The 15,979-nt window shown below is 44.1% G+C and overlaps 1 protein-coding gene across 1 annotated transcript in view; it reads right to left on the reverse strand.

Moving 5' to 3' along the window:
* Positions 1 to 1,014: 1,014 nt before the first annotated feature.
* Positions 1,015 to 15,979, reverse strand: part of LOC138751849 (leucine-rich repeat-containing protein 37B-like) — a 155,192-nt gene continuing 140,227 nt past the window's right edge. The window contains exon 9 of the mRNA XM_069914696.1: positions 1,015 to 1,042. Within this exon, the coding sequence (XP_069770797.1) occupies positions 1,030 to 1,042 (13 nt within the window). The 3' untranslated portion in view covers positions 1,015 to 1,029. The remainder of the gene's footprint in view (positions 1,043 to 15,979) is intronic.

Below are 15,979 nucleotides of genomic sequence, written 5' to 3' on the forward strand. Positions count from 1 at the left end.
AACAGTATCCATGGTAATGGTATACTTGTTATTGAGAGGAATGGCCCTGCACTACCTATCTGTTGCCTTCCCCTCTCCTGACTGTCACCCATCTGTCATCCTCCTGCCTCCTAGGTGGTGATAGTGTCCCTGTCATTCCTGTCTATCACCCTCCCTGCCTCCTGAATGATCATCCAACTCCATCTCCAATTCCTTAACTCAACTTGTCAGGAGCACTTGCTGGATGGACTTCTCACAGATGAAGTCATCAGGGGCAATGCTGGCTTCCCTGACGACCCACATTCTGCAACAGGAGCATTCCCCTGCCTTGGCTGCCATTCCCAATGTCTATGGCCAGAGGAACAAAATATATGATATCTAAAAACTGCCCTTGCCTGTGCCTATCTGCTGAATCCTTTTTGTTCCTCTAATAGGATGGTCCTTTCTGACTTCAATTCCTACTATCCCTCACCTCTTACTTGTTTTTACCAGTGGTGGATTAATCATTAGGCTGAAACCTAGGGTCACTAGTACACCAATGTAACCACTTGTCAATATGGGCTCACATTACTCTCGTGAAACCTCCACGACAAACTTTATCAAACACCTACTAATATGTTTCAAAAGTGACTGTTCAATGAACAAAGGACAAAACTAGATAAAAGGTATCATCAATTGGTCTATTTCCTGTAGCACTGCAAATTAGACATGTGTTTGAACTTGATTTTGTGAACTCAACTCGCGTCGTACTCGAACAAAACAAGTGATGGGAACATGTCTGTAAAATTGATCTGAACCCAGCAAATTTATTACACTGGAAGTCATGTGAGCTACATTGAACCCACCGAACTCTCACAGCACTCTCATTAGCTTGCTGTAAACCAGAGAGTCGACAGACAGACCCTTGCCTTCCAGTCACCTTCTTGGCACTATGAGATTGTCTGTCTATCACGAGAGCATCAGCTGCCCAGAGACGGAAGATCTGTTGGCATTGATGGGAAAAGATGGCAGTTACCTGATGCGAGATAGCGAGGCCGTGTCCAGAGCCTATTACCTGTGGGTACTGAAAACACAGAGGGGTTTAACAAAGGTTGTCAGTTAAATCACTTTAAGCATCTGAGGACGAAAAGGTGCATGAGTGAAACAAATGGAAGCAATGTTAATTCAGTGCCTTTAGTTTTGACAGTGCATGGAAATGAAACTGGGACAGAGGGTATCTGTTAACCCTGCTGAGGGAGGGGTGATTTATTCCTTGGGCCCGCTCTTCCTTGAGGAGAGAATCTCATTCCCACCTGAATCACACTGGGAACAACATTGACTGATGGGGCAGGCGGTGACTCCGGGCCTGTGTACACCCAGGGGTATCCAGCTCATCAGCAGTCCTTGCCATATGGCCTGGGCCTTAGTATCCTCCAATTAACCTGCCTAAGTATGAAAGGTCTGTCTAACATATTTTCCTTTTATGTTGCAAAGGTTCTCAACATTGTGGGGTCTAATTTGATATATTTAATCTAAAATTGTTCATTAAAGTGCAAATGTCATTTCAAGTATAACTCATGATTAAAGAGGGAGACATGGGAGTCTCTGAAATACCAGGCTAATAAATACTGTACGCTGGTGGGGGCCATGGAGTGGGGGGAAAGGTCAGGAGGGCCTTACTAAAGCTCAGCCTAGTAGTTAATCTGCCACTGGTTCTCACCTAAACCTGCAGGTCCAAAGCCTTACCAATCTAATCTTGCAGTCAAAAAGATCATCCCTGAAATTGTTCCAGTAAATGCCATTTTTTGGCTATGTTGCCCCCTTCCCCCCCCCCCCCCCCCCCCCCCACAGACTCTGCTCAATGTTTATTGTCTCCCTTCCCTGTGAAACAGACAGGAGTTACGAGCCCAGAGGACCTCAAAATCCAGCAGCGATAGATATTCACCAAGACAAACCAGGGGAGGACTTTCACGATAAAAGGAAGTCCCTGTGTTAAGAGCCCAGAGGACCCCAAAACCCAGCAGCAATAAATATTCACCAAGACAAATGGTTACTTAAACAAAAGTTGCTTTTAATTATCTTTAAACGTGAAAACAGAATCACACTTTAACTTATTACTATTAACTAACATAACTTAACCCCCTTCTAATTCTAAGCGCACGTGTGTGTATGTTCAGAAAAGTTCTTTGATTCACAGTCTAATCTCACTTCTCATTCCTCCAAATTCATCGATTGCAGGCAATTTTTATACTGTGCACAGAATTTAACATTTATAAAGTTGACCAGGCTTTGGTGCTTGAAAGGTACTGCTCAGGAAGGTTCTTGATGGTTTTCAGAGAGAAATTTGTTTTGCGCTGGACACTCACAACTGATTCTTTTTTAATCAGCCACTTCAGTGTCTTCCCAAAGAAAGTTGCCCCCTCAGGCTTCTCCAGATGATAACCTCTTTCTTTCAGGTCACCACAGAGTTCCTTTTGTTTCTCTTATTTCAAGGGAAACATTAGGCAGCCAGTCCTCTTCTCTTGCATGAACCACAAGGGCTTTGACCAGGCTGAACTAAGCACTCACAATCCATCTTACAAATGGGATTTTCCTCAAGCTTGTCAGCTTGTCCTGTTCCAGTCCCAGCTGCTACTGCTGACTTTAAAACTGTAGAACTGAATTCCCTCTCTCTCTCTTTCAGAGAGAAAGCCTGTTTTACTCTCTCTGCTTGCCAAAACCACATGACCCTCTTAGAACAGCAAGTTCCACTCCAGACAGCCTCCGGTTCCAATGAGCTCTTTCATCTGTTGCCTTTTTGTATACAACAATCCATTAGTGAAGTCTCTTGGGCACTCTCCAAAGTTTTTGCAAAGACTCTTGGCGCCGACATGTCTAGCATGAGCAGAGCTCCAGTGTTTTAAATAAGATCAGTTTTAAAGTGTTTGTATGTGACCTACACTAAAAACTCTGCCCCAATTTATCTCCCAATACAATTACAACATAATCCGTCAGACAGGTTTTGGTTACTTCTATATTTATCTCCCTCTGACTACATAAAAAATATTTTTGTCATGTGAGGTGAAAAGAAAACAAACTTTTAACCTAAATGTGCTGGGGCTGTCTTAGACCTTTCACATCTGCAGAAATTTGCTTTGTTGTATCTGATGTGGATGGTTTTTTTGAATATTTTATTTATAATTTTCCAAACTTAAACAGTTATAATCATTATCAGATCGATGTTCTCAGTATCATCCATTGACTACTGTTTACATTATCGATTCTATACAAAGTTTTCTGCAGAGTTCAAGCTGTTTTCATCCCCTTCCTCCAATGCTTAACCAACCACAGTTACACACCACATCCAAGACACAACAAAGGTATGAGACATATATCAAGGTTTTATGGGTTTGTCATGACACAACGGCCAGTGCTCAGGCTATTTTCTTCTCTTGACTTTTCCTGGTTGGGATGGAATGGGCCCCCTCCCCCCCACTGATTGAGGGATAGATGAGGAAGGTAGGGCGGTGAGGCGTGATGGTCCACACTATAATCGTGCTCCTATGGAATTTAAATAGGGTTGCCAAATTTTTTAAAAAGTGTCATACTTTTTTTTCTTAAGTTGTAAGTAATTTTCTCCAGGGGAACGCAGCTTTGCGTTTCTGCGTTCCAGTGAGTAATGCTCAGGCAGGAGTCAGATTTCCAGGGAATCACTATGCACATCCTGCCCGCTGACAATGCAATCATTACAAATTGGATTTGAAATGTGTACAAATCGATATGGGTAGATTTGCCCACAATAAATCAATTTGCTGTGGTTTTAAATGAAATGTTATTATGGCTATCAACGTTTTTTAAAAAACAGCTACTCACTTATCAGCCGAATGAGAAATCATTTCAAAAATTCAAATAGATTAAGCAAACATTAAATCTTTAAATTCTTTTAATCAAAATACATTAGGTCAAATTTTAAGTCACTATGTTCATAGACCATAACAAAGCAGTGAAGAATTTATCAGTTTTCTTCCAGCCATTTGGCAATGCCAAATTTAGAAAAAAATCAAATTGTTGAACTCTCTCACCAATAAAATTTTGGGTGCAAGTATAAAGCTTTCGGTAAGCTGAAGTTTTGAGTGGTTATTATTGAGCAATCAGACCCCAACATCCTGACAAAAAAATAGATTAAATACTCCCAAAGTCTTGGCCTCCACAACCACTTGAGATAGCAAATTCCAGAGGTTCACCACTCTCTGGCGAAAGAAATTCCTCCACATCTCTGTTTTAAATGAGCACCCTTCAATCCTGAGATTGCGTTTTCTTGTCCTAGTCACCCCTACTATGGGAAACAACTTTGCTACATCTACTCTGTCTAGGCCTTTCAACATTTGAAATCCTTCTAGGAAGACTGTGGCTGTGGTCATATGTGGGTGGGGGATGGTGAACAGGAACCGAGACCATTCATCAACAATGTTCAGAAAATACATGTTCCAGTTCGTGGAGGGGAGGGGGCCCTTGATATCCATACTTAGTTGGTTGAAGGGGCAGTTTGCATTGATAAGGTGAGCTTTCTCCGGCCAGTAGAAGTGTGGCTTGTACTCTGCACAGACTGGGCAGCTGCAGGTTAGCTCCCTGATGTTCGAGAGGTTGTGGGATCTCATAAAGTGATAGAACAGTGATTCTCAATCTTTTTCTTTCCACTCACATACTGTGCCATAGGAGCTCTGTGATTAGTAAAGGATTGCTTGAGGTGGTATGTGAATGGGAAGGGAAGGTTGAGAATCACTGCTCTAGACCCAATTGTTACTGAAATATTTTGCTTGAGAAAATTGTCATTAGTCTACTTCCTTTGGAATTATGAAACTATGTTCATAATGAGTCAATTAGGTACAATTAAAACAGTGGTTTTTAAACTTTTTCTTTACACCACATAGTACCTTAAGCAATCCCTTACTAATCACAGAGCATCTATGGGATAGGCAAAGGGAATAATTAAAGTGGAATGTGAGTGGAAAGATGAAGGTTGAGAACTACTGTGATAGAGCCTGGTGACCCCAAGATGGGAGAGGCTGTTGTGAAGGGCTTGGAAGCGATCTGTGTGGCATGATCAATAACCACAAGCAGACATGAAGTGAGTGATTAAAGGCTTTAAATCCAGAAACATCGGGCATATCTGTACAAGCTGCTGGCTAAGGCTGGTATGGAGGGAGGAGACTCAGGCTATCAGCCTTTATTGGGAATCTATTGGGAGTTACAGGGTTGGAGGCGGGCCAGCCTGTACAGTCTTAGTGAGGTCACACCTGCACTACCACGTTCCACCACATTCACCCCTCCTTTTTAGATAAAGTCTGGCAGGGTGAAGTGGGTCAGTGTCCATCGTTTCTGATCATGCAGTCTTTCATAATTCACAGATTTAGCCAGTCCGGTGCTTTTATCTGCTGCTGCGATTGCCGCAGTACCAGTTTCATTGTCAACTCCTGTGGGACGGTGACTACACGGTGGCCTGAATGTCCAGGTGTTGATCTGTGTTAGTCTGAATGGATTCCGGGGGGTGTGGAGGTATTGGGAGTTCAGTTTGTGGTTGTAGGGATGATGGGGGTGGAGACCAGAAGGGTAGTGGGTGGTGGGTTCAAGTGGTTGTTGTGGTCTAAAAACTAGTCAGGCAACACGGAGAATTCTTCAGGAAGGTTTAAACTTTATTTGCAAGTAAAGGCTGAGGCAATCAGAGTACAGGTTTCTGATCTCCTGCTGAACACAGCATGCATCCTCTTTTTATGTTACAGTCTTGACCTTGATACTCAATCAGTCATGTCCCCATATCTTAGCAGCATATCAATCATTAATGCCACCATTATTTCCCATTCATTAATCAAATCATGTTTCCAACTGTGCTTTATCATATCTCGCCACCGTTATCTTTTACCGTCCTCCTTATCGACATATCTACCACATCTCATCACCTTTTGCCACCTTTTTCTTTCACTCATTCACCGTGGAATTCATAGTTAAAAAGTACATAGTAAATTGTTCAAAGTAAATAGTACATGGTTACATCGTAATTGATTAATGGATACATGGTCAATAATCCATTGATTAATGGATACATAGTCAGAGTAAAAAGTAAATAATACCATGGTTTCCATATGGTCATTTGTTTGGACTATACATGGGACTGGCTGGTTGCTGTCGAGGGCTTCTGGGTGCACCTCCTCTGCCAGAGCTCCTGCTCAAGCCAGGTCCCAGATGGACACCATGTCTTCCTGCCCATCTGGGTTCTGTACGTGGGCATATTGAGGGTTCATATGCAGGAGGTGCACTTATTCAACCAGCAGGACTGTCTTGTGGGTCCTAATGCGTCTGCAGAGAAGCACTGGCCCTGGGGTCATCAATTAGACCAGCAAAATGGTTCCCAACGCCGACCTCCTAGGGAAGAACAGTTTCTCATGTGGGGTGGCATTCGTAGCAGTGCAGAGTAGGGAGTTGGTGGTGTGTAGCACCTACGGAAGGATCTCTTACCACTGGGAGATGGGCATCCCTTTTGACCTGAAAGCCAAGAGGAATGCCCACCAGAACATGCCATTCACCTTTTCCACCTGCCCATTTCCACAGGGTTGTAGCTGGTGGTTCCACTTCTGGCTATACCTTTGGACAGGAAACATCAGCGTAACTGCTCACTCATGAATGGAGTATCTGAACAAGGTGAATAGGTTGCAGAGGGCTTTAATGACCGTGGGCATGGTTATATCCAGACAGGGAATGGTGAATGGGAAACATGAGTATCCATCCATGATATTCAGGAAGCATATGTTCCAATTTTTGGAGGGAAGGGGTCCCTTGAAGACCATACTGAGATGTTCAAAGGGGAAGGTGGCCTTGATCAGCTGAGTTTTTTCCGGCAAATAGAAGTGCAGCTTGCACTCCACACAGATCGAACAGTTACGGGTCATCTCCCTAATCTCCTTCATAGAAGGCCCTCACGAAGTGGTAAAGCTGGGTGACCACAGGGTGGCAGAGGCTATCATGGAGGGCTTGGAGGCAATCTACCCGAGTCCTGGCGCAAGATCGCCAGGTCAGGGCATCGGGTGGCTCATTAAGCTTCCCAGGCCGATACAAGATCTCATAATTATAGATGGACAGTTCAATTCTTCACCTCATGATCTTGGCATTTTTAATCTTCCCCCACTGTTTATAAATGCAACGGCTCTTTGGTGCATCAGCAGGGTGCCATGCAGATAGTGCCTCCAGTGGCGCACAGCTTGCACTATAGCTTGTGCCTCCTTCTTGATGGCTGAGTGCCTGAGTTCGGGGCCTAGAGGGTCTGGGAAAAGAATGCCATGGTTCAGTGTGGCGGCTCGGGCGAAGTCGGAGGCATCACTGTTCACTTGGAAAGGGATGGATTCATCAATGATGTCCATCGCTGCTTTGGAAATCTCATCCTTAATGCTCTCAAAGGCCTTGCAGTCATCCACTGACAGGGGAAACAGTAGTATTCACTAGGGGGTGGGCCTTGTCCGCATAATTGGGGATCTATTGGGCATAATAAGAGAACCCCAGGCACCTTTTCAGGGCCTTGAGGTTTTGAGGCAGTGGGAGTTCCAGAAGGGGGCGCATGCGCTCAGGATCAGGGGCAATAATGCCATGCTCCACCATGTACCCCAGTATTGTCAGACACGAGGTGTGGAACATGAATTTGTTCAGGTTATATGTTAAGTTCAGGGCTTTAATGGTGGCCAGGAACTTCTGCAGGTTCGTGTTGTTTTCCTCCTGATTATGGCCACAGATGATGACATCATGCAAATATGTAGCTTTTAACTTATTAATCCACCATGCAGTCCATCTTCTGTTGGAACACTGACACCCATTTGTGAGGCTGAATGGTACCCGTTGTTGGTCTTGAACACCGTGTATGGACGGTCCTCTGGACAGATCGCGATCTGGTGATACACCAGCTTGAGGTCGATAGTGGAGAAGACCCGGTACTGGGGTATCTCATTCATCATGTCGGCTCTGCAGGGAAGGGGGTAGGTGTCCAATAAGGTGAAGGTTTGGCTGTAATCGATGACCATCTGGTGCTTCTCCCCACTCTTAACCACCACCACTTGTGCCCTCCAGGAGCTGATATTGGGCTCTATAATCACTGCCTCCAGCGATCGAGCCATTTTCATGACTTCCTGTAGGGACCAATTACCCTTTTCCAGGAGTCGCTCATAGATGTGATTTGAACAGAAGCTGGCCACCAGCCCATCATGGATGAGTTCCTCTTGATAGACTGCTGCAGTCACATCCACGCATCTACAGGCTCATCCCAGCTCCCTCATGGCCCTCAACAAGTCATCGATGGACTCACCGTGGGCCATGGTGTCGGGTGACCAGCTGATAGCATCCATACATGGGAACACTGCATTACTGCCATAGCAGGGCCATTGCCTCACCAAACTTCTGCTTTTATAAACTCTGTCCCCAGGGCTATATCGTCTACTTTTAGTGGCCACTGGTATGGAGTCCAGGGTGAGGTTCTGAAATGGGGGGCAGAGGGTCCTGGAGGGTGGCCAGACTGCAGGTCGGGTGCCTTAGATGGTGTTCCTACGTCTGATTGGCCGAGTTTGGAGAGAATGGTGGGCCCTCCAGGCATTAGTTATTTCTGACTGTGAGGGGAGGATGGGGCCTGTTAAACTGCATCAGCATACTCTTTAGCTGGCATTGGAAGTCCAGCCCCAGTATGACTGGCACACAGAGGTGGGGCATTATGAGGAGTTTGAAGTTTTTATATTTCGTGCCCCTCATGGTTAGAGTCACTGTGCAGCTCCTGCAGATTTCCATGGAGTGGGATTTAGATCCTAGAACTACTTTACACTTTGCGGGGGACACTGCAAGGGTATATTGTTGGACCATTCCTGGATGTATAAAACTTCCAGTGCTTCCTGCATATGGTGCTGCTGGAGGGAGGTTTAGAATGGTATACCTTGCCATAGTGCTCTTTCCTCCTGCAGATTGAACAGGTCGCGCTACAGGCCGGACAGTACTTCCTCGGGTGCTTGGTCTGGCCTCAGTGGTGGCAGGGTTTCTGAGACCCAAGATGGCGGCACCTGTGTTCCCCACCTGGTGGCTGCATGGCTCGCAGTATAAGCCTCAACGTTCTTCTAGGCTGCCTCCAGCAATCGAGCCATCTTCATAACTTCCTGTAGGGACCGATTTCCCTTTTCCAGGAGTCGCTCATGGATGTGATTTGAACAGAAGCTGGACACCAGCCCATCACGGATGAGTTCCTCTTGATAGACTGCTGCAGTCACATCCATTCACCTACAGGCTCGTCCCAGCTCCCTCATGGCCCTCAACAAGTCATCGATGGACTCACCGGGGGCCATGGTGTCGGGTGACCAGCTGGTAACGTTCAAACATGGGAACACTGCATTACTGCCATAGCAGGGCCATTGCTTCATCGTATTTTTCACAGTCCCATATTATTTGGTAAGCTTGGTGGTCCACTGATGAAAATGCCATATCATACTTGTTTATGTCTGTAGAGATCTTGTGGCAATTCATGTAGGCCTTTAAGCCATGCAACCACATATCAAACTTGATGGAGGCCTCTGGATCCATGGGATCGGCCTCCAGCTTCTCCACTAAGATCACCTTGGCAAGTACTCTGGACATTAAATTGTTGCATGATCAATAACCACAAACAGAATAAAGCAACTGATTAAAGGTTTTAATATCCAAAAACATTGGCCATGTCTCTACTTACTGCTGGCCCAGATCCAAGGCTGATATGAAGGGAGGAGACTAGGGCTATCAGCCTTTATTGGGAATCTACGGGGAGGAGTTACAGGGTCAGAGGCAGGCCATCCTGTACAATGTAGTGAGGTCATACCTGCACTTCCGTGTTCCACCACAATCTGCTTGCGCATTGGCGCAGGTACCCCGGGATGAGCATCGGGAGGCTTGTTGAGCTTCCCAGGCTGGTACAAGATCTTGAAGTTGTAGGTGGACAGTTTAATTCTCCTCCTCAGGATCTTGTCGTTCTTAATTATTCCCAGCTGTTTGTTGATAAACATAAATGCAACTGCACGTTGGTCAGTCAGCAAGGTGAATGGTTTGCCGGCTGGATAATGCCTCCAGTAGTGCACAGCTTCCACTATAGCTTTGACCTCTTTCTCAATGGCTGAGTGCCAGAGTTCTGGGCCCTGGAGAGTATGCAAGAAAAATGCCACTGTCCTTCTCGCCTAGTTAAGCGTGGCAGCCAGCGCAAATTTGGATGCAATGCTCTCCACTTGAAATGGGATGGATTCATCTACAGCATGCATTGCTGCCTTGGCCATGTCACCTTTGATGTGAGTGAAGGCCGCCTGGGCTCTGCCGATGGGGAAAAGTAGTAGTTTTTATCAGAGGGTGGGCTTTGTCAGCATAATTAAGGACCCATTATGCATAGTCTGAAAGAACCCCAGGCACCTTTTCAGGGCCTTGAGATTATGGGAGAGTGGGAGCTCCATCAAGGGCTGCATGCACTCAGGGTTGGGTCCAATGACTCCATTCTCCACCACGCACCCTAGTATAGCCAGACACGAAGTGCAGAACATGCATTTCTTCTGGTTCATTTGTGAGATTAAGGGCTTTAGCTGTCTTGAGGAATTTTTGCAGGTTAGCATCGTGACGGGCACAGATGGTCATGTTGTCCAGGTAGGGAATGGTCATCCACTGTTCGGTCCATCTCCCTCTGGAAGAATGAAACCCCATTCGTGACTCCAATGGGAACCCTCAGGAAATGCTAGAGGCGGCTGCCCACCTCAAACACCATGTATGGACTCTCTTCTGGACAGATTAGGAGTTGGTGATAGGTCGACTTGAGGTCAGTGGTGGAGAAGACCCGGTATTGGGCAATCTTATTCACCATGTCGACAAGGCGGGGAAGTGGGTAGGAGTCCAAGAGAGTGAACCGGTTGATGGTCTGGCTGTAATCTTTGACTATCCTGTGCTTCTCTCTGCTCTTTACCACTACCACTGCCCTCTCCAAGGGCTGGTGCTAGCTCTATGAAGCCCTTTGCCAGGAGTCGCTTAACCTCAGCCTTGATAAAGGCTCTGACCCCGGGATTGTATAGCTTGCTCTTAGTTGCTACAGGCTTACAATTGGGGGTTAGGTTTTCGAACAGGGTGGGCGCGGTGGGGCCTGGAGGGTGGACAGACACAGGTCATGACCAGTGGGCAGTGTTCAGGTCACTGATTGGCTGTGTTCAGAGAGACAGGCGGGTGGTTTAAAATTTGGTTATTATGGACCATGAGGGAGGCATGGGGGATGTGATATTCCATCAGAACACTTAAGTTGGCACTGGAAGTCCAGCTCCAGTATAACTGGTGCACAGAGTTGGGGCATAATGAGTAATTTAAAATTCTTGTACCTGGTGCCACTCACAGTTAACATTACTGTGCAACCACTGATTGAATTTTACAGAGTTTTCTCAATCCTTAGGGTCAGTATCAAGCTTCTCCACTCGAAAAGCCTTGTCCATGGCACATTAATATAGCGATTAAACTGTAGTGCTATCAATTAGACCTGACAGGCCAGAAGTCAAGATTAATAGGCTTTAATTGCTATAAACCTACAGGGATAGCTTACATGCTGTTGGCCTGATTCCAAGGCAATACTGAGAGAGGGGTTACAGCATCGGGGTGGCCAACCAGTACATTGCATATATTACAGTGTTCCACCACAATCCCTTAACACCAGCTCCATAGCCAAAAAAGCCCAACAGTACCTCTTACTTCATGTAAAGGCTGAGGAAAGTTCATCTCCCACCCTCCATCCTCACTACATTTTACAGAGGATGTATTAAGAGCATCCTGTGCAACTGCATCACCACCGCCTGGTTTGGAAACTGTACCACCTCGGACTGCAATACCCTGCAGAGGATAGTGAAGGCAGAGGAAGTGACCATTGGGGGCTCTCTTCCGACCAGGAAGGGCATCTACAACACTCAATGCAAGTGAAAGGCAATAAGCATTGGGAAGGACTCCACACACCCCTCATGTAAATTGTTCTCCCTTCTGCCATCTGGTAGGAGTTACCATACCACTCGCACCCTTACGTTCAGATTGAGCAACAGTTTTCTCCCCCCGAAGCCATCAGACTCCTGAATTCCCAGAATATTTGTGGATTACGTACCGTGGACTTTTACTGTATACGTCTTAATATTTTAATATTTCAACGTGCTTAATTTCTATACTAACTTATATTTACATATATCTGCTCCGTGGTCCTGGAGAAATGCTATGCTATCTCGTCTTTACTGAGCGAACATGGTATGAATGATAAATAAAGGGGACTTGACTTGGGTTTGATGGAAATGTGAACCAATACGCTTTTGCAGTGTTTGAGAAGTATACAGCACTTGAAGAAGAGAGTAGTAGTGGAAGGAAAGTATTCTTCCTGCAGGTCCGTGACTAGTGGAATACTGCAAGAATCTGTTGTGGGTCCCCTGTACTTGGTGATTTTTTTTTAACTGACCTGGAGGAAGAGGTGGATGGATGGGCCAGTAGTTTGCTGATGACATGAAGGCTGGAGGCGTTGTGGATGGTTATAGACAGGATGCAGAGATGGGCGTAAAAGTGGCAAATGGAATTCAATCCAGACAAGTGTGAGGCGATGCATTGTGGAAGGATAAACCAGAAGGCTGAGTACAGGGTTAATGGTCAGATACTTAAGAGTGTGGATGAACAGAGGGACCTTTGGGTCCAAATCCATACATCCTTCAAGGTCACCGCACAGGTTGATAGGATCATTAAGAAAGCCTGTGGGATGCTGGGCTTCATTAATAGAGGGATTCAGTTCAGGAATAGAGAAGTCATGTTGCAACTCTACAAATCTCTGGTGAGATCTCACTTACAGAATTGTGTTCAGTTCTGGTCATTTCATTACAAGAAGGATGTGGGAGCTATAAACCAGGTGCAGAGGAGATTTACCAGCATGTTTCCTGGTTTGGAAAATGTCTTATGAGGCAAGTTAGCAGAGCTGGGACATTTTTGAGTGTAGAAGGATGAGAAGAGAATTAATTACGGCCCACGGGATTATGAAGCATAGAGTGGATAACAAGTGCCTGTTTCCCAGGGCAGGATGTGCAAACACCAGAAGACATGAGTACAAAGCAAAGGGAGGGAAGTTTAGGGAAGACATCAGGAGTAAGTTTGTATGCAGAGAGTTGTGGGTGGCTGGAAGGCCTTGCCAGGGATGGAAGTGGAGGCTGAAACATTAGGGGCGTTTAAGAGACTCTTAGACAGGTGCATGGATGAAACAAAAATGGAGCAGGATATAGAACTGACTAGATTTCTCTTCAAACTCTAATTGGAGACTCAATGGGACAAATACTGCAATGCAGAACTTTTAAAAGAGCATACTATGATTTTTTTCATTTATTATGACAGCATTTCCTTATTCACTTGCAATTATGCCCACGATGAACTCATGAAATAACCTTGAAACTAATTAAGTAGCTATTAAAGTTAGGGGGAGGTCACATGATGCAGAGGAGGGAGTAGATGTAGAAACCAGAGCTCCAGGAAAAGTAGCAGAAAAAGCAGATAAATCAGTCAGGAAAGCTAAGAGAGGGGGCATGCCACGCGATGACGTGGGTTTAGATTTATAATCCCAGCTCAGCTCAAAAAAGTTAAGAAAAAGTAATATAAAAGGTTGTAAAAGTTACATATATGAAAGAACTGTCTGAAGACACACAGAAGACATCAACAATGCCAGCAAAGAAGGATAAAGAACTTACTGTTGTACAAGAAACTGAACTAGTAAAAGAAGAGATGAAGTAAAAGAAAGGATTGTGGAGCTCTTCGTCAGGTAGTATCCAAAGGAGAGAGGCCAGAAGCCGGGGAGACCTTGGACACTGCTGCACAGGGTCTCCCTTGGCAATGGCCACCGACATCGGGTGAAGAAGTGACTCTGCAGATGCACGACTCCTCGCACACGCGCAGAGCACAAAAAAATGGAGGAAATTTTTAAGAAGGTTCCAGACACCCAAGAAGTAGCAAAGGGAAGAACAAGATTGATCTACAATCAAGAAAAAAGTAGAAAAAGGTCCAGAAGCTTCTTCATCCAAGTTAATTAAAGCAAATATTAGATTTTTTTGGATAATTCATGAAAGTGTTATCTGATGAAGTAAGGAAGAATGGTGATAAAATGGAAAGATTAATGCAACAGGTGGCCACTAGATTTGAAATGGTGGATGGCAAAATTAAAGGGAATGAATTTGAGATTCATAATCTGAAAGACCAAGTGAAGAAAGTACAAGCAGAAGCAGCTGCTGGGCATGATCAGTTAATGCCAAAAAATAGTCATTTTGGAAAATTTCAGTGGAAAGAATAATATCAAGATTGTGGACTTAAAGAAGGGAACGAGGGTCAGGACTTGAAAAAAATGTCTGCAGTGGTGGATACTGGAATGTTTGGGTGAGGTTGCATTTCAAGGTGATTTGGAGATTGAACGAGTCCATAGGGCATTGAGACCTAAGCCTCAGCCTGACCAAAGGTCCCGTCCAATACTTGTCAGATTCCTTCTATATGAAGTAAGAGAGATATTGGAGCTGGCAGCGAAACAAGCTAAAGAAAGACAATCACCTTTGATTTATAATGGAAATTAGATTTTTTTTTTAAATCCAGATGTAAGTTTTGATTTGTTGAAAAAGAGAAATGAGTTTAATCCAGTTAAAGATATATGGTGGAAAAAAGGCTATGCCTTGGTTTTGAGATATCCAGCTGTTTTGAAAGTATTCGTCCTGGGAGGGAGGAATAGATTTTTTACTGAGCCTAATGAAGCAAAGGTATATGCCAATTCATTGCCTGTTAAAGATCAGCAGATGGTTGTAGATACTTGAATCCATTATACAACTGAGAGGTTTTGCTGTAACTGAAAATACATTGAGTTTCGAGAGAGTTAAAAAAGGGGAGGAAGGTTTAACCTATATTGTGCATGATCTAATATACTGGATAAGATTAATGGATTAAAAGGCCTATTGATATGCTTATAGTAAGGGATGGTATGATGTTTCGAGTGAGTTAGTGGGGAATGTGATGCTGACCACTATGCTATCATGGGCACTAATGTGACTAGATTTGCATCCTGTATAGATCAGGGTGATAGAGAAGCTTTAACATCATGTGTCTCTGGGGTTTTCCTTATCTTTCTTACTTTTTCTTCCTTTTTTAGCTTTTCTCTTTTTGGTTCTTAGCCTGGACTGTTTATAGATGCAAGATAATATATGGAGAGGGTTGGGTTGGATGGGGAGATGGAGGGGGATGCTGGAGTGATATAGGTTTTAATTTTGATGTCTAACAATAAGGAAATTGTCATTTATTAGTATTAATATTAATGGAATTCAGAATCCGATAAAGAGAAAAATCTTATTGAATTATCTGAAAAAAAAACTAAAGTGGATGTGGCTTTTGTACAAGAAACTCATTTAACAGAAATAGAACATATGAAATTAAAGAGAGACTGGGTAGGAGGAGTATTCTCTTCTTCATTTAATTCTGAAGTTAGAGGAGTAGCAGTATTAATAAACAAAAGTCTACCAATTGAAATATTGGATGTAATAACTGATATATTTGATGATAAATTGCAAAATATATTCTGAATATTGGACCTCAATTCCAGGTTGGATAGATCAGGAAAAATCATGGTTAAAAATAAGGTGACAAAAGATGTGAAAAATTTTATGAATGAAATGAAACTTGTTGATAGTTGGAGGAAGGTGCATCCTGATATTAGAGATTATTCATTTAATTCTTATAGGCATAAGACATATTTCTGTATAGATATATTTTTAATCGCCTCTCAACTCCAGACAAGAGTTCATAGTATTAAATATCAGACAAGGATATTGACTGACCAGTCACCTTTAGTTATGTCAGTTTTACTGGAGGAGGAGCAAAATATGGGTTATAGATGGAGGTTTAATGCAACATTGTTGAAAAGGAAAGATTTTTGTGACTTTACAAGGCAACAAATAAAACTTTTTATGGACCTGAATGAACATTCTGTAACTAATAAGTC

This window comes from Narcine bancroftii, chromosome 1 (assembly GCF_036971445.1).
Source record: "Narcine bancroftii isolate sNarBan1 chromosome 1, sNarBan1.hap1, whole genome shotgun sequence".
NCBI classification, from domain to species: Eukaryota; Metazoa; Chordata; class Chondrichthyes; order Torpediniformes; family Narcinidae; genus Narcine; species Narcine bancroftii.